Genomic DNA, 14,997 nt, shown 5'->3' with positions numbered 1-14,997 from the left:
AACTTTATTTAGAAGTCATGGTGGCCATGGATACGAATATGATGACCATTTCTCGGTACATCACCGAGCAGCAGCGGAAGTCCAATGCTACGGGCGAATTCACGCAGCTCATGAACTCGTTAGTTGCTGCTATCAAAGCCATTTCCAGTGCTGTCCGTGTGGCTGGTCTCAACAATCTTATGGGCTTAGCTGGCCAGGAGAACGCCACTGGTGACGATCAGGTACTCCTTTTCTTGCGTGAATGGATGTTAACGACGGCAATTTAGAAAAAACTGGATGTTTTGTCCAATGACTTGGTCATGAACATGCTCAAATCATCGTTTTCTTGCTGTACCTTGATTTCCGAGGAAGACGAAGATGCAGTTACAATCGAAGCTGATCGCGCTGGCAAATACATAGTCACCTTCGACCCCCTAGATGGTTCTTCGAATATCGACTGTCTGGTATCAATCGGAACAATTTGGGGAATTTACAAAAAGGTACTCCAGCTACTCACCATAACTTGCATTCTTATCATATGCGACCGAACTAACGAGAGCAATCACTGGTCACAGGTGGGATCTTCTCGGTCCGCATGGTTACCCAGCTTACTGGCAGTTCTCCCCACCCAAATGAACTTGTTCTCGTTGCGTTGTGTGTCCGCGTTTTCGTCCCAGGCTCACGAATTAGAGTCCAACAACCAAATTATCTCTCTAGGAAACCGACGGTTCTATCAACGATGTCTTGGTTCCTGGTCGAAAAATGATCGCAGCTGGATACGCTCTCTACGGATCCGCAACTGTTATCGTCAACTCATTCGGGGAAGCTCCATCCATGTTTATGCTTGACCCAAATATTGGTGAGTTCATTCTTACTGAAGCCGCAATGTCCATCAAGCTACGGTCTGAACTCATAAGAGTAACTTATCACGCGCTCATTTGCACTGTACATAATATATCTAGCCATAAATCGAAATTCTGAGTTCCAAAAAGCCACGTGGAAAAATCTTCAGTATCAACGAGGGATACGCTAAGTACTGGGACGACGCGACCAAGCAATACATTCAAAATAAAAAGGATCCCGCAACTGGATCTCCTTACGGTGCAAGATACATTGGCTCTATGGTAGCTGATGTTCATCGAACACTTGTCTATGGCGGCATATTCGGCTACCCAGCACACAAAAAGACGCCCAACGGAAAGGTTGTTATATAGTGTCAAGATTGAAGTTTATTTTGCATTTTTCGTAACTAGAATTTAATCGAATGTATCAATGTCACTCTCATCACCCGAAATTAAGAAAGTGTTTGTTGTGTCGTTATAGGAGGATAGTTTCGCTAGCCTTTCTTGTTCGATATTGTAACTCCAGCTAGATCCTCCTGAGCGTACAAATACTTGAAATTATTTTGATTATTGAATCTCTAAAGAAATCAAACCTTTCGATTGAGAGCACAATTCCATTTCCGAAAGAGAAAGAACGTCATGCAAATCGTTATCCAGTGTTTTTGGCGCGCATCCGCTAATAACTAAAGTTAAATGCCTAAAAAAATTCTTACCTGTATTTTTCTCTGAGGAACTTAAGAAAGTCCACTGTTGTAAAAACCCGGCGGTGGAATCTGTCCACAAGTGCGCGCTTCATGTGAAGAATGATTTTTAATTGAGTTATTGGCGAGGCAATATAAAGAGTATTCGAGTTCCATATATGATGATCCGTCAGGTTTGCGAGAAACTGGTCAAATCGTCCCATCAGAGTTCCCGTAGCTACCTCATCAAGTTCCTTGCACTTGTCGAACTCTAGTTGCTTGTTTTTGAACTTGCTTTTCTCGCAGTGCTTGAACCAGTCGGCTTTGTCATATCTCCAGTGCAGGGCTACGTAATCTGACCCCTAAATGATGATTGCATGACCGTATTCGCTTTCTCGGCATAACCTTGTGCCGTTTTTTTTAAGTTTATTCAGATACTCACTCCTATTATTTTGTTCGTAAATTCCGCCGTAACTTCACGGATAGCACCTGGTCGAGGAGTGCTCTCGAGTACTTTTGCGGCGAGTGTTGCGTCATCTGTCAGAAGTTGTTCGCTGGTAGCGGAGTGAACATTACTTGCTCGATTCCGTCGATGTTTTGACCAGTATTTCAGTTTCCCAACCAAGTCAATTGAACGGTAAGGGTTGAACCACATTGCGCATGGAGCATTTCTCCCGCCGTAGTATACATCTGGTGCCTTTTTCGCCATGAATGGCATATTAATGAAACCTCGAGGGTCTGACCAGGTTTCATTAAAATATATTGGCGCGTAGAATGGGTTCTCTCCAGTTTTGAAGTTTTCTTTAACAAGAGTGAGATTTTCCACCTTTTCGATTGTTTTTATTCTCGACATTTGACGGTTCTCTTTGATACTTCGCCTTCTTGCTACAAACACTGCATTTAGCTTCTCTTTGCACACTTCTTTAAATTTGTCGAAGCTGACCACTGGGATGAGTTTTTGAAGCTTTTATTGGGGTTCAATTATTAAGTAAAATAAATCTTTTTTACTGTTATCTAAAACCCAGCCTTGAAGACATCTACCTTCCTATATGCGGGCACCATTCCTTCATTTTCTATTTCATGGAAGCCATGATTTGCCACAGAACTTGCTTTCTCCGATCGATGAATGAAAAAATAAGGTAGAACGATCGTTCGGTTCGTTTTTATGGCCAATGTAATAGTGTCGCGGAACCCTCGTAACTGGTTGTTCGGACCATAAGGAAAAACGCCGAATAAGAATCGATCTGGTCGCAAATTGATCAAAGGTTTATTTTTGACGTCTTTGTTAGGAAACTGTTCAAAGTTAATGTCTTCTTTATACCATGGACATTCTGGCTCACTGTCTTCGTTTTCTTTGATTTCAGATTCATCGTACTCAGGAATTTGAACATTTGGTTCTTTTGAAAAGCTTATAAAATATTCTTAAACTTGAGTCCTCCTTGATTTCAGTTTGGCTCAATATTGGCAAGCATTCCTATGTTTGAATTAAATACTGGAAGTTCTTCGTCTTCTTTTTCATCCTCATATGAAAGCACTATGCCTTCTTCGTGACTAAGCATTTTGTGATTGAAGTTTTTCTCTTGATGATGACTTACTTTTCTATCTCTCGTAATATGTCGCTTTGTAACGTTGATTTTAACTCTATCTAAGGAAGCAAAGATATTTCCGAATAGTAACGAACTGCAAAACAAAAGTCCCGTTCCTATAAAGTTATCTTCTAGCGTTTTCTCTCTTCTTTCTAAGTAGGCAATTCTCTTATTCAAATCAGCACTGTTATTCTCAAAAACCAAAAGAGTTATTGAACACCAAATGCATATAAACGATAGCAAAAGGACTTGTGAAATTTTAACTTGGACATTACTCAGTGAGTTAAAGAAAATTTTGATTACTTTCCGACAATTTTCTTGTGTAATCATGCTCTTTGGCGTTAATTTTTTTGCCGGCCACGCATTCAGCCCCAATAAGAGAAGCCGGGATTATAGTTCTTAGTACCGCAGTATCGGATGAACCGGTGCAATGACTCACTGCTAATTTTCCTTTCTTAGCTGCGATACTTGTACGAAGCTGCCCCGATGGCATTCATCATGGAAAAAGCTGGTGGAATGGCCACCACCGGCAACGAACCGATCTTGGATGTCACTCCAAAGGTTTTCTTGGTTGTTGACCTCCCATTTCACTCATGATTTAGAACATCCACTACCGAGTTCCGATCTGGCTTGGAAGTCCAGATGATGTCAAGGAATTCCTTGAATGCTGCAAGGCCGACCCTAACCACATCCAATACGCCAAATAAGAACATTAATCTGGCTTGCCCAACTTCTGAGTCGAATTCTCTTCTTTTACGAGTCACACGGTGTTTCGCACTTTACAATAATGAATCTTTTCACGCTCTATTATACTGAATCGCTCTATTATCTCTCTTAGTTCCTCATAATTTTCTGTAACCATGCATCTATTCATATTACTATTTAATTTAATTTGTTCGACTGCTAGTGTTGAAAAGTTTGCTGATTGTTTGTGACAGTCTGCTTTCTGTCTGTCGTTATTTCTCTTTAAAGATGTGAATTACATCTTCTGTTGGTAAAACTACACATCTGCCCAACACACCTGAAATACTACCATGAGTTGAGATCTACTTAATATTTCGATCGGAATTTCAAAGAATGAGACCGAAGGAGCTCGAATCCCGCTTGTCACAGCTGGGTGATTTCAAAAATCCAAAAATCGCTCTCGAGCAGTACATGACTCGACCGCACATTGCTGCGCAAATTCTGGGAAGGGATTGATGCCGTATCCCTTGCCACGTTGACTTGTTCTTGAAGCAATCCGTTAAAGACCTACGCTTCAGAAGAGTTTGACGAGATTGAAGATCTGTTAATTGTTGATCTGGGCGCGGGCGGAGGAGCTCTTTCAGCAGCAGCTATATACGTAAGATCGTTTTCTAAGCATCACAACTTATAGAATCTAGACAGGCGCTGGTAAAGTTATTGGTGTGGAGCTTGATGATGATGCGATCGCACTCAATCTCCAAAACCGGGAAAACGAAGACTTCGAAGACTGTCAGTGGGAAGTGATTCAAGCGGATGTCCGAAGCTTTGTCGAAACAAGCTGGCTCAAGGCGGATGTGGTGATCACTAACCCCCCGTTTGGGACGAAGAACAACGCTGGTGTAGATTTTGAATTCGTTAAAGCGGCTCATAATATCGCAACAGTGGCTGTTTACTCCCTTCACAAGACAAGTACAAGATCTGGACTAGAAAGAAAAGTGAAGAAAGAAGGATATAATGGGGAGGTTGTTGCTGAAATGAAGTTTGACCTACCGAAGACTTACAACTTTCACAAAGATAAAAACAAATTTGTGTCAGTAGATCTGTGGCGTTTCGACTGTACAAAAGAATGAATAAACACTATCTGTCAATTCCTTATTTTCTAATTGAAATCGTACTTTCAGATGTTGTTTATGTAATAAAATGGGACAACGAAAATAGGGCGTCGGTGACGAGTTTGATTCATTCCAAATGTCAGAAAATCCACGGGTCAGCGCGAATCTTTCGCAGCGGTAATTCATTAGTTCATGAATCCTGTTTATGCTTCTCTTCAGGCCGGGAGATTCTAAAGCACATCGTGGACAGAACTTCCGAGGAGATTACAGGAAGAAGAGCCGGGGTGCACAAAGAAACAATTTCAATCAGGTAATCTAGCCAACTTAACGTTTGTTCTCATTTATCATTTCAGAACACGTATTTCGACCAAAATGCCCAGTTCAATAATCAAGTCCAACACGCAAACCAATATACACCGCCATTTCATCAGCCACATTATCCTCAGTTCTCTAATCAGTTGGCTACAGGCACTTCCTACGCACCCATCCAAAGCCATATTCCCCCACAGCATGTTCGCGGAAACAATATTTCTGTCGCCTCAAACGGTATAAATGAGCCAAACGGAGACGTAGAAAAGGCCACGGTTGTCCAAGGGTATGTTTGTGTTGCATTTTTCCCATGTATGATTTAAATTTAAGCATGCAACCGAACGGTTATGCGATTCCACAAACGATGCCCCATGTCCAATATGATTACGGTTCGCCCGTCACGACTGCTAGCACCATGGCTGCTGGTCAGCCTCAATACAATCAACACCCTCTGTACATCCAGAATCAAGGCTACGCTGATCCTAATCAACAAATAATGTATCAGCCGACATACCAACATCCGGCATATATACAGACAGATCCTCATTTGTATACTCAAATGGGCCAAGTGGTAGGCGCGTCAATAGAAAATAGTTTATTAACGACACATTCAGCAAATGTATCCACAACAAGCGGTGCATTTTCAGGCACAAGTATCTCAGCCAGTTTATTATCCAGCGCAATATCCGCAAACATACTACACGCATGTTGATCAGAGTCAGATGGTTCATCAGCAAATGTTGCCCTCGGAAAACGGAACCGTGATGCCAACGCCTGTTATTCACATCCAACAGCCGGCGCCGACGGATGCAAATGTCGATCAACAAGCACCAGTAGAAAATGTAGAAGTATCGACTGATCCACCAGGTAACTTCGCGAATACTAAAAATCCATTTTGTAATTCCATTGAAATATTACATCATTGCACAAGTGAGTGATCCAGCGAGGACAAAGGTCAAGTAGAACTTTTTTTTCAATGAAAGGAAATGCAGAGAATAACGAAGCAGAAAATTCGCCTGCCTAATGTACTTGTCAGGGATTGATTGACCCTTGAATTATGTGCTTATGCAAAGTTATAGTAAAATATCAATAGATATAAGTTGAAAATCCTTCTTGAAGAACGGTCAAATATATCTCATTTGAATTCATCCCCGGTTAATTTAAAAAGCTGGAGCTGGAATTCTTGTTTAGTGACAACTCCTTCGAATGATGCTTATCCGGACCTGACATTCGGTCAGGTGGCCGACCCCAACTCAGTCACCTCTGAGCAGCTGACGACAACAGAGACCGAAAGTCATGTGCTTGTCGCAGAAGAAATTCCCCTCGTTGAGAATATTGAGGTCGCTGAGCCAGAGAATATCGAACCTCAAATTATAGAAGATGAAGTCGAGACAGATAAAGTAGAAGAAGTAAAGACAGTAGAAGAAGAATCCAGCGATTACCAGAACATTGAAGCTGCCATGATTAAGAAAGAAGAGATAGTGTACGAATTATCTGATCCGATCAAGTGGGAAATGGAGCCTTCTGTAGAAATGCTTAGATTTTTGCAGGAAGACAGCGAGAGCGACGGCGAATACGATCATGATAATGTGTTGAAGGGTATCCAAAAACTGAGCTTCCAGCCGAACGATCATTTGAACGATGAAGGAGAACGACCGCGGAACGAAAAGAACGTAACGGTTACCTTTGATGGACCTGTAAATAGCGAATATAAATACGAATATAAAACGAAGATGCCGAACGTGCCAAAATCCACAATCAATGTTCAAAAAGTTACAAAAAATGAAGTAAAATCACCCTCCCAAGAAGCGACCTTAACTAATAATAATAATTGTGAAGAGAAAAAAGTTCAAAATGATATCAACAACTCCATCAACGCATCTCAAAAAGAAAAAACATCTCCAGTTGTGAAAAAAGAAAATGCCCCCAGAACGCCCAAACAGGTTAATGAACCAGCGGGTGCCCGGGAGAGTCAACCCGCTCAAGTATCGACCCAGCAGAAGACGGAAGTCTCTAGGCCATCGAGAGCGCTTACAATTTCTCCGGTTGTTATTTCAGCCGCTTCAAAGGTAAAAATTATTAGTTTATTATAATATGGATAACTTTTAAATTCAGGACGAAAATCAAAAGCGAAGACCTGCTCTTCCTCAGGCGGATCCACGTGGAGCAAGCTCTGGTCCGCGGCCGAGCCCGAAACCAGTAGAAGCCACACCCCCAAAGCAAGCATTCAGCTGGGCGTCTGTTGCCTCGAAGGGACCCAAGCAGACCAAACAGAATGAAAAGCTTAAGGCTAGCAAAGATCAAGCTAACGGCGATACTGAAAAGACACCGATAAAGTCTAATGTAGACCAAGCTGCTCTTCAGATTTCATCTATTTTGGACATGCCAAATAACGAGATTGATTCCTCAGGTACTTTTCCTGTGAAATTTCCTGAATAAAGTATAAACTAAGGTGTACCCCGAGGATTAATCAACCAGGCAAATTCATGCTGGGTGAACTCTATCCTTCAAACCGCTTTGGTTTGCGACCCGCTGTATCATTTACTGTGCAAGTTGCTCAAATACACTTCAAACAACAACGGGGACCATCAAAATACGAAGGAGATTGCACGAATTGGCGCCGAGATCAAGCGGCTACTTCCCACTTGCTCGAAGCTCGCTGAAGTTTTTGACCAGATCGTTGTCAACAAGGTAATTCATTCGATTGTTACACAGATATAACATTAATTGAAGGGTGGAATGGCTTACGAAGCCAAAGATGTCTACGGCCATATCTCCACTCTAAACCCGACCATCTCTGTTGGTCAGCAAGATGCCGAGGAAGGTCTTAGTCTTCTTCTTAATGCAATGCACGATGAAATTGTTGCGCTCAAGAAAGCCGCTGGAATCAACACAAAAGCGAATCAAACTGTCACTTCCGCTGGAGAAGGCTGGCAAATTTCGGGCCGTTCTAGAGGTTCTCAATCGATATTTGAATTGACTTTGACGTTCCTTCTAGCCTTTGCTGTTGCAACTTCAGCAACGGGATCTGCTTTCGACGAGTCACCTATTTCTGTTGGTTTCCGTGGGATTTCTCAATCATCTATAAAACTGCCTCCCCCTCATCAATCCCCACCACCCACAGAAGAACCCTTTTTCACCCTGAAGGTTGAAGTTCCTCCCCCACCAGTGCCTGGTAGCGAAAAAGGTATTTTTTTCCACTCTGAGCATTGCTTACCTCTTTTTATAGCAATATCTATCGAAGAGTGCCTTCGCCTGACGCCAAAAGAAGAAACTCTCGATGAGTACCGACTAAAAAGTGGCCAGTCTGTAACGGTAGGTCATCTACACTTTTCCGAAGCTCGTAAGAAATATTTAAGGCAACGCGCAAAGTTAGTCTCGCCTCTCTTCCACCTTTCCTTATTCTTCATATGAAACGATTTCAATTCAATCCCCGAACTCTCGAGATCAAGAAAATTGACCGTAAGGTCACCGTTCGAGAGCGCATCACAATCGAGCCTTACCTCCAGTCGCCTGTGCTAAGGGTAATTATCCTGCGATTTAATAAATAGTTGACATTGTTAAGGAGCAAACGCGCGGTGGCGTCGATTATGAACTACGCGGGATGGTTCTTCACCACGGTATTTCAGCTGAGGGCGGCCACTACACGGCAGAGGTGAAGCGTGGCACCAAATGGTACCGGATCGACGATAACCGTGTGTCTGAAATAAAGCTGAGCGAAGTCCTCCATGCCGACAGCAGACGCACCCCCTATTTATTGTTATGGGCTCGATTATAAACTCTACGTCTCGTTGTTTTTCCTCACGTATTTCCTATTTAATATAAATTATTCAACGAAAGGTAGAGAAAAGGGATTGACCCCATTTAGTTCTATAAAATACTTGCGCTGTGAATTTTCCGCTGCTGTAAATATTCTTTCCCGCGTTGATTCTCTGGCGATAACTTAATTTAACCACTAAACACTGTGCCTTCCGTAAACTATATGGTCGACTGGTGCTACCTTCGATGATTGATGGCGAGGCGTTCAAACTTTAGCTCTCTCAACTTTAAGGACAACAAACGCTTTGAAACCTATCTTACATGTGATTAACTGATTGGTTCCTTTCTCTCAACGTGCAAATTATATATTAATTTAAGCCAGGCCATGATAATAATAATAAAGAAAAACCGAGCCACCATCATCTAGTCAAAATTATGATTAAATTTCTGAGCACATTTTTCTACTATTTGACAGCTATCTGATCAGAAAACTTCAAATAAAGTAAACATCCCTCTAATGATTATTACGAACCATGTAAGAGACTCGTTGAGAACCCTTACGCGTTATGTCACTATGCATTGATATCTGCAGGTTAACCAACTATCATAAAGCAGTTCCAATCATTGAAGAATAGTTTCAACCTCAAGTGCATCTTGCTTAATCCATGATGTTTAGATGTGGCAGCTAAACCACCATGTAACATGGTCCATATTTGTTTTGCTTTTTTAACTGATGAATATGAAAATGCGACCAAAGAATATTTTCCTGCTCCTACAAATTTAAGACAAAAACATCTTCTAATAAATTGAACAGTTTATTGAGAACGCGAGTTTGGCAGTGAGTGATAGCACAGCTTATTTTGTGAAAGCTCAAGGCGTTTAGTAATTGCCTTGAACGTAATTACGTGAAGCACCTCCAGAGGTCCCGATAAGTTGCGCAGAAGAATTGCCGTTTTTGATGAGCCGTTCTCGTTCCGCGAACTTCTCTTGCTGCTTCTGCATTTGTCCAATCACCAAAGGTGAACTTCAAATGAATATTTAGTTTTTACTAATAAGAATAGATAAATATATAATGATCTATTTCTTGAAACGAAGCATTACCAAAGCAAAGACGCGCAGCAGTCGCGACACCAGTGGCCTTTGAATCCATGCTTTCGTCGAAATTCTTGGCGTACAAGGCATACGACGCATGCACTCAATGGACTAGGAAGCGCACAGCCAAATGGAGATCCCATATGTGCGATCATTCCAAGGGCTAAGGCGGCGAAATGTGTATACCCTGAAAACTGTTAGAGTTTATTAAAGTCTTAAGTAATACCTTCTCGCATTTGTACATCAGCAACGCCGAAACCTGGGCAACAAATGTTGACACAGCAGTCGACTTTTTTGTTACCGCAATGCCAGTCACAGCCGAACAAATCCTTGTCCCAATTGCGTTTTCCGTGGATGTGGTTGTGCACATTGGATGTTTGGTTCATGGCGACAACCACGGGCACAGCTAAAAAAAACTATTTTTGTGTTGAAAGAAGAGGGTCTTACCTGTGGGCTGAGGCTGCATAGTAACCGGTTGAGGTAAATTGGGAGGCACTCCTAGTCTTTGGGCAGCTTTGGCTGGCGTGCCGGGCTCAAGAGCTACTTTGGATTCTCCCCGTTCTAACACGGGTGAGAGATGCTTGTCACTCTGTGGAGGTGCGCTGGGGTACGGTGGGGGTGCATTTGAACTTTCCTCGGACAAACTCATATTTCTATGACTATTCGTGAAAATGTGAAGAAATAAAAAAGTGTGCGTTATAGTGAAGTGATTTATCGCGTCTGAATTTTTGAAAACCGTCAATTTGCCCGTAACACTGCTGGCGCCACCGGTTGTTTTTCAGATGGAAAAACGGCAAGGCAGTGTTGGCGCGCTTGTTTTTCAGAGTGAACCTAACAAAGAGGTATTCCAACGGAAATAAAGATCGCTTACCCCATGTATTAACTTTACATGTAAATTTGAATATAAGTGATATTTTATTATAATAAAAGGCTTTTAAAACCGTCAGAATCCCAAATCTAACGGCCAGGTTTAATATCATGAGAGCATCCTCCATCGAGGATCATGAGATGGATGCAAAGCCTCGAATTATGATTGAAAGCCTTAATTTTATTATCAAACTTATGGGAAACGATTTTCGCAAAGAACGTGATTTCTCTTTCACTTAGAATGATTGAAGCAATAAAATATTTTTCTTTTACTGCAAAAGTATTTTTCGGCGTTTTAGCTGGAGGGCCGTGGAGATAAAATTTGACTTAATTGAGGTTGTTAGTGATCTTGATGAGCCGTCTTGAGGAGAAGATCTGTCAGAGAGGCCGCCATACTATAGATAAAGTATTACTTTGTAAGTTAGAATATGTGTGTATATATATGAATCCACATATCAATCAATGTTAGCGTAAATGCTGATTGTTGATGTTTGCGTTTTGGAACATAAAGATGATTGAAAAGAAGTGCGCCCTAGGCGGTTATGAGTATGTCAATCTTTTTTCATTCGATCGTAACTAAAGCGATTCTCATTCAAAGGATTTAGAGCGGCGCGACCCGTAGCGACTATTAACGAGTTCAGTGAAGAATCCCGCTTCGCCCGGTAGCAGAGCAGTTTAGAGAAGTCATGAAGCGGGCGCTCCTATATTTATTTTTATCGTTAATTCTGCTCGATGGAGCAGTTTGCAATCTTTTCCCAAAATCTCTCTCAAAATCGGTGATTTCTCTCCCGGAAGCCGCAAAAATAAGAACACGGAGAGGTATGATTTTTCGAGTTTAAAAATATTATTTCTAACCGATTATTTTTCTTGCGTAACATTTTATTACCCTGGCAGGAAAGTGGGGATTGAATATTACCGCGATACCACTTATATGAATTCTTAGAGGAGGACGGTGATCACGAACATAAAAATGAAGATGACCACGATCACGATGGTGAGCATGATGATGAGCATGATGATGATGAGCATGATGATGATGAGCACGATGATCATGACCACGAAGAAAATGATAGCAATGAAGCCTGGACAAGAGCAAAGGCGTATGGATACGCGTCTCTTGCGAATGCTCTGATAAGTCTGCTCTCGCTGGCTGGAATAACAATTGTTATTTGCAACCAAAGATGCATAACCAACCAAAGATCGCAAGAGCTAATCTTTGACTTTTTCATTGCCCTTGGAATCTCTACAATGCTTGGCGACACGTTTTTCCACATCCTTCCAAAAGTCTTAGGTCTGCATAACCATGATGAAGAGGTAAAATTTATAATGAGGCTATTTGCTCGTCATTGTTAAAAATCAATTGCTTGCGACGATTAATCCCGTCGAAATTAGATGATTTTATAGTCTGAAGATCATTCCGATCACTCCGACGAAGAAGGCGGCCATGCTGAAGAAGAAAGCAAGTTCATGCTTGCTTTAGGCAGAATGGCCTTGACGGTTGGGATGATGCATTTATTTTGGATTATGGAATCGCTCAGTAGTATTTCTGGCTTTGGTGGACATGGCCACAGCCATGGACCGCAACCAAGCGCCCCGACAGCCAACAATGATTTAGGAAACGTTGTTATTTTGAATTCTTATATTTCAGTATTTTCTCAATTTATGCTTTTATTTTTTTTTCAACGCAGATAAAGTCGGCAACAGAATGGACCTCGATGAGACTTTAGACAAGACAAGCGATGTAGGGGTTGCAAAAGAGAAAGATAAAGCTAGTATTATTGGTGTGGCCGTCGGGGATGTTATGCACAATTTCGTTGACGGAATCGCGATCGGTGTGAGTTGGCGTTACAGCTGGCAACTTGGTATGGCGACAACGATTGCTATATTCTTACATGAGCTCCCTCATGAGCTGGGAGACTTTGCAATCTACCAGGTTGAAGAATGTAAGAAAATTTGATTTTTAAATTTCAATTTAAGAATTTGGGACTCACCATTTGGAAAGCACTTTTACTCAATCTATTTTCGGCTTGCTGCAGTTTTGGTGGACTTTTTCTTGGTCTTAGGGACGCGGTTAGATCAACATATTAATATTAAAATATCTCTTGATCAGCTAGGAATAACCACAAAAAGCTTAGCTGAGAAAACAGAGGCTGGGAACTGGCTTCTGAGTGCGACTATTGGGCTTTTCATTTACATTAGTCTTGTCAATATCGTAAGTCCAACATGAAGTGAAGATAAAAATACCTTCAGTTGCCGCAATTGAAAATGACATCAACAACTCCAAATCGATGGGCTCGCTTTGCCGTCCAAAATTTTGGACTTTTACTGGGCTTTGTCGCGATGGCCTTGCTCGGCGTTTTTGAAGATAAGATCACATTCTCATAGAACACGACGAAGCTTTCTTAGACTGCATGAAAACAAAAAGTGGATTTGACTGATATAATTTATTAAAAGATAAATTATATTTTAATAAAATGTCCAATGACCTGAAACTTAAAAGATCTTTTGTTGGAGAGTTATTTACAATCATTCAAAGTGAAAGCGGACAAAATACGGAGAATTACACGCAATAAAGACACATTTTACATTCGCCAGCGATCTCACTTCGAAGTTTTTGTAGTTGCATTTCAGTCTGGCTGATCTCATCGAGCATGAGTCGTATTCCACAGAGCTTTCGGAAGATGCCAACGAGAGCGAAGAATTGCACCAAAAACATCGCCAAGATCAACATGTAAAATTCGTAAATGACTTCGTTATTCGAGAAAATAATTATCGAGTCCATTTTTGATGGGTTCGGCAATCTTATGTTCTATATATCAGAGAAGAGCGCATGGAAAGCGCACTGGCAATGGTTTCCGCTCTTAGATGGCGCACGGTCCGATGATTTCTCTCTCTCGATCTTGCGCATCTATCCGATGTTCCATTAGCTTTTCGCTTTCCATATCTGGTTCCCGACGGTCGGAAACCTCGACTCCAGGGAAATCTTCGTTTGATTTACGCCCGTCCTTGGACGGAAATCATGTCGTTCGCAAATGTTCTATTTTTGGCGTACGAGGAGATCCGCCCTATCCAGAAATAATTGCCCTGTTTGCTTGCAAACACTCGATAGTACAGCCTCTTTGTGCCTAAAGTGAATGCTCGTGTCATTTTTGCCGACGCTCGAGCATCTACTTTTATAGCTCGTTATATTGCTCGAGATTCTAGCGCTGCAAAATTTCAAAGGTAAATTTTAACTTCGCTGAATATTTGCGGTATGATATGTTCCGTTGCGCTAACAGATCCAGAAATCGGCCTTTTAGCCACACGCGTAAAATATTTACATTACTTCTTTACAAGCCTCTTACGTCGTTTGCTCATGTCTTTGGAGCCCTTAATCTTTATGTTCTATCCTTTTATATTACGAGCTTTCTAGGTTTTTTCAGGTGAAAAAGGCACAAATTTTGGTTACAATTAACCAGCGATTATAATCAAAGTTGATTTAGATAGATTAATACGCTTTTAATATATAAAATATTCAAATATTTGTATATTTTCTTCACTCGAGTTTTTCTAATGAAGTGTGAATAGGGAGAGTTTTGCGTCACTATTGAAAAATTGGTTTTTACCTTTTCCGCAAATATTTCAAGCAAATGCAAAATGGTTAATTATTTGCAGAAGAGTCATTCGAACTGGCTACAACTTCTCTATTTGAAAACCCCTCTGAAAATTCTTCATTTTTTCTAACGTGGATTTTCCTTGCATAGCCAGTTTTAGAGATTCTAAGAAATCCGAAAACGGGAACCGATTCCTGTTGAGGCGATGGCCGCGCAATTAGGCGTTGGCGAGTTCATTTGGTACGACACAGGCGATGACAGGTTTCAAGGAACGGCTGCACGAGAATCCAAGCTTATCTTTTAGTTTGCTTTTTCATTGCATCTTTGGATGACCACCTTGGCTCCGAATTTTTTTAGCTTATTGATATTCGTATCCGGGGAGCACTATAGGATGATCAATACTAAATCTGCCCAGAATTAATTACTTCGAATAAATTCTCCATCTTTTTGAGACCAAGACGAAATGTTAACAAGGCAAAATTAATATTATTTTG

General features: G+C 41.3%; 6 protein-coding genes across 6 annotated transcripts; 4 read left to right on the top strand and 2 right to left on the bottom strand.

Moving 5' to 3' along the window:
- The first annotated feature begins 16 nt into the window (after nucleotides 1-16).
- Nucleotides 17-4,109, top strand: LOC145710369 (fructose-1,6-bisphosphatase isozyme 2-like). The gene is made up of 6 exons (XM_081788110.1): nucleotides 17-221; nucleotides 267-479; nucleotides 697-866; nucleotides 962-1,181; nucleotides 3,547-3,648; nucleotides 3,690-4,109. Exons 1-6 carry the CDS (start codon nucleotides 18-20, stop codon nucleotides 3,792-3,794), a joined length of 1,014 nt encoding a protein of 337 aa, XP_081644236.1. The 5' UTR covers nucleotide 17; the 3' UTR covers nucleotides 3,795-4,109.
- LOC145706778 (uncharacterized) lies at nucleotides 1,236-3,020 on the bottom strand. Its single transcript, XM_081784218.1, has 6 exons — nucleotides 2,995-3,020; nucleotides 2,528-2,909; nucleotides 1,944-2,465; nucleotides 1,535-1,863; nucleotides 1,415-1,497; nucleotides 1,236-1,372 (listed from the first exon to the last, which is right to left on the bottom strand). Exons 1-6 carry the CDS (start codon nucleotides 3,018-3,020, stop codon nucleotides 1,236-1,238), a joined length of 1,479 nt encoding a protein of 492 aa, XP_081640344.1.
- Nucleotides 4,110-4,142: 33 nt separating the features above from the next.
- On the top strand, nucleotides 4,143-4,917 carry LOC145709149 (rRNA N(6)-adenosine-methyltransferase METTL5-like). Its single transcript, XM_081786831.1, has 3 exons — nucleotides 4,143-4,284; nucleotides 4,337-4,429; nucleotides 4,470-4,917. The coding sequence occupies exons 1-3, from the start codon at nucleotides 4,165-4,167 to the stop codon at nucleotides 4,899-4,901; spliced, it is 645 nt and encodes a 214-aa protein (XP_081642957.1). The 5' UTR covers nucleotides 4,143-4,164; the 3' UTR covers nucleotides 4,902-4,917.
- A 28-nt stretch (nucleotides 4,918-4,945) lies between these two features.
- Nucleotides 4,946-9,469, top strand: LOC145707096 (uncharacterized). The gene is made up of 13 exons (XM_081784579.1): nucleotides 4,946-5,060; nucleotides 5,103-5,193; nucleotides 5,237-5,478; nucleotides 5,523-5,763; nucleotides 5,807-6,059; nucleotides 6,384-7,261; nucleotides 7,308-7,602; nucleotides 7,645-7,883; nucleotides 7,926-8,148; nucleotides 8,191-8,379; nucleotides 8,422-8,507; nucleotides 8,552-8,716; nucleotides 8,758-9,469. The coding sequence occupies exons 1-13, from the start codon at nucleotides 5,020-5,022 to the stop codon at nucleotides 8,968-8,970; spliced, it is 3,156 nt and encodes a 1,051-aa protein (XP_081640705.1). The 5' UTR covers nucleotides 4,946-5,019; the 3' UTR covers nucleotides 8,971-9,469.
- Nucleotides 9,470-9,747: 278 nt separating this feature from the next.
- On the bottom strand, nucleotides 9,748-10,777 carry LOC145707629 (uncharacterized). The gene is made up of 4 exons (XM_081785185.1): nucleotides 10,491-10,777; nucleotides 10,270-10,449; nucleotides 10,053-10,230; nucleotides 9,748-9,975 (listed from the first exon to the last, which is right to left on the bottom strand). Exons 1-4 carry the CDS (start codon nucleotides 10,690-10,692, stop codon nucleotides 9,831-9,833), a joined length of 705 nt encoding a protein of 234 aa, XP_081641311.1. The 5' UTR covers nucleotides 10,693-10,777; the 3' UTR covers nucleotides 9,748-9,830.
- A 644-nt stretch (nucleotides 10,778-11,421) lies between these two features.
- On the top strand, nucleotides 11,422-13,400 carry LOC145709148 (zinc transporter ZIP12-like). Its single transcript, XM_081786830.1, has 7 exons — nucleotides 11,422-11,482; nucleotides 11,854-12,224; nucleotides 12,315-12,407; nucleotides 12,559-12,843; nucleotides 12,888-12,973; nucleotides 13,041-13,122; nucleotides 13,161-13,400. Exons 1-7 carry the CDS (start codon nucleotides 11,422-11,424, stop codon nucleotides 13,293-13,295), a joined length of 1,113 nt encoding a protein of 370 aa, XP_081642956.1. The 3' UTR covers nucleotides 13,296-13,400.
- Nucleotides 13,401-14,997: the final 1,597 nt, after the last annotated feature.

The sequence above is a fragment of the Oikopleura dioica genome, chromosome XSR, assembly GCF_907165135.1.
Source record: "Oikopleura dioica chromosome XSR, OKI2018_I68_1.0, whole genome shotgun sequence".
NCBI classification, from domain to species: Eukaryota; Metazoa; Chordata; class Appendicularia; order Copelata; family Oikopleuridae; genus Oikopleura; species Oikopleura dioica.
This window is presented reverse-complemented; position numbering and strand designations above follow the sequence as displayed.

Bases quoted from the DNA above. Each gene is read 5' to 3' on its own strand.
- LOC145709149 (XM_081786831.1), top strand. From the start codon at position 4,165: ATGAGACCGAAGGAGCTCGAATCCCGCTTGTCACAGCTGGGTGATTTC. The intron at 4,285-4,336 runs TGATGCCGTATC...AATCCGTTAAAG, and splicing joins CGCAAATTCTGGGAAGGGAT to ACCTACGCTTCAGAAGAGTT. The intron at 4,430-4,469 runs GTAAGATCGTTT...TATAGAATCTAG, and splicing joins TTTCAGCAGCAGCTATATAC to ACAGGCGCTGGTAAAGTTAT.
- LOC145706778 (XM_081784218.1), bottom strand. From the start codon at position 3,020: ATGAAAAAGAAGACGAAGAACTTCCA. The intron at 2,910-2,994 runs GTATTTAATTCA...ATATTTTATAAG, and splicing joins AAGAAGACGAAGAACTTCCA to CTTTTCAAAAGAACCAAATG. The intron at 1,373-1,414 runs GTTTGATTTCTT...AATAATTTCAAG, and splicing joins ATTGTGCTCTCAATCGAAAG to TATTTGTACGCTCAGGAGGA.
- LOC145707096 (XM_081784579.1), top strand. From the start codon at position 5,020: ATGTCAGAAAATCCACGGGTCAGCGCGAATCTTTCGCAGCG. The intron at 7,262-7,307 runs GTAAAAATTATT...TTTTAAATTCAG, and splicing joins TTATTTCAGCCGCTTCAAAG to GACGAAAATCAAAAGCGAAG. The intron at 7,884-7,925 runs GTAATTCATTCG...CATTAATTGAAG, and splicing joins ACCAGATCGTTGTCAACAAG to GGTGGAATGGCTTACGAAGC.
- LOC145709148 (XM_081786830.1), top strand. From the start codon at position 11,422: ATGATTGAAAAGAAGTGCGCCCTAGGCGGTTATGAGTATGTCAATCTT. The intron at 11,483-11,853 runs GTAACTAAAGCG...ATGAATTCTTAG, and splicing joins CAATCTTTTTTCATTCGATC to AGGAGGACGGTGATCACGAA. The intron at 12,974-13,040 runs GGACGCGGTTAG...AACCACAAAAAG, and splicing joins GGACTTTTTCTTGGTCTTAG to CTTAGCTGAGAAAACAGAGG.
- LOC145707629 (XM_081785185.1), bottom strand. From the start codon at position 10,692: ATGAGTTTGTCCGAGGAAAGTTCAAATGCACCCCCACCGTACCCCAGC. The intron at 10,231-10,269 runs GTATTACTTAAG...AACAGTTTTCAG, and splicing joins TGATGTACAAATGCGAGAAG to GGTATACACATTTCGCCGCC. The intron at 9,976-10,052 runs GTAATGCTTCGT...ATTCATTTGAAG, and splicing joins TGCTGCGCGTCTTTGCTTTG to TTCACCTTTGGTGATTGGAC.
- LOC145710369 (XM_081788110.1), top strand. From the start codon at position 18: ATGGTGGCCATGGATACGAATATGATGACCATTTCTCGGTACATCACC. The intron at 480-696 runs GTACTCCAGCTA...TTATCTCTCTAG, and splicing joins TTTGGGGAATTTACAAAAAG to GAAACCGACGGTTCTATCAA. The intron at 3,649-3,689 runs GTTTTCTTGGTT...CTCATGATTTAG, and splicing joins TCTTGGATGTCACTCCAAAG to AACATCCACTACCGAGTTCC.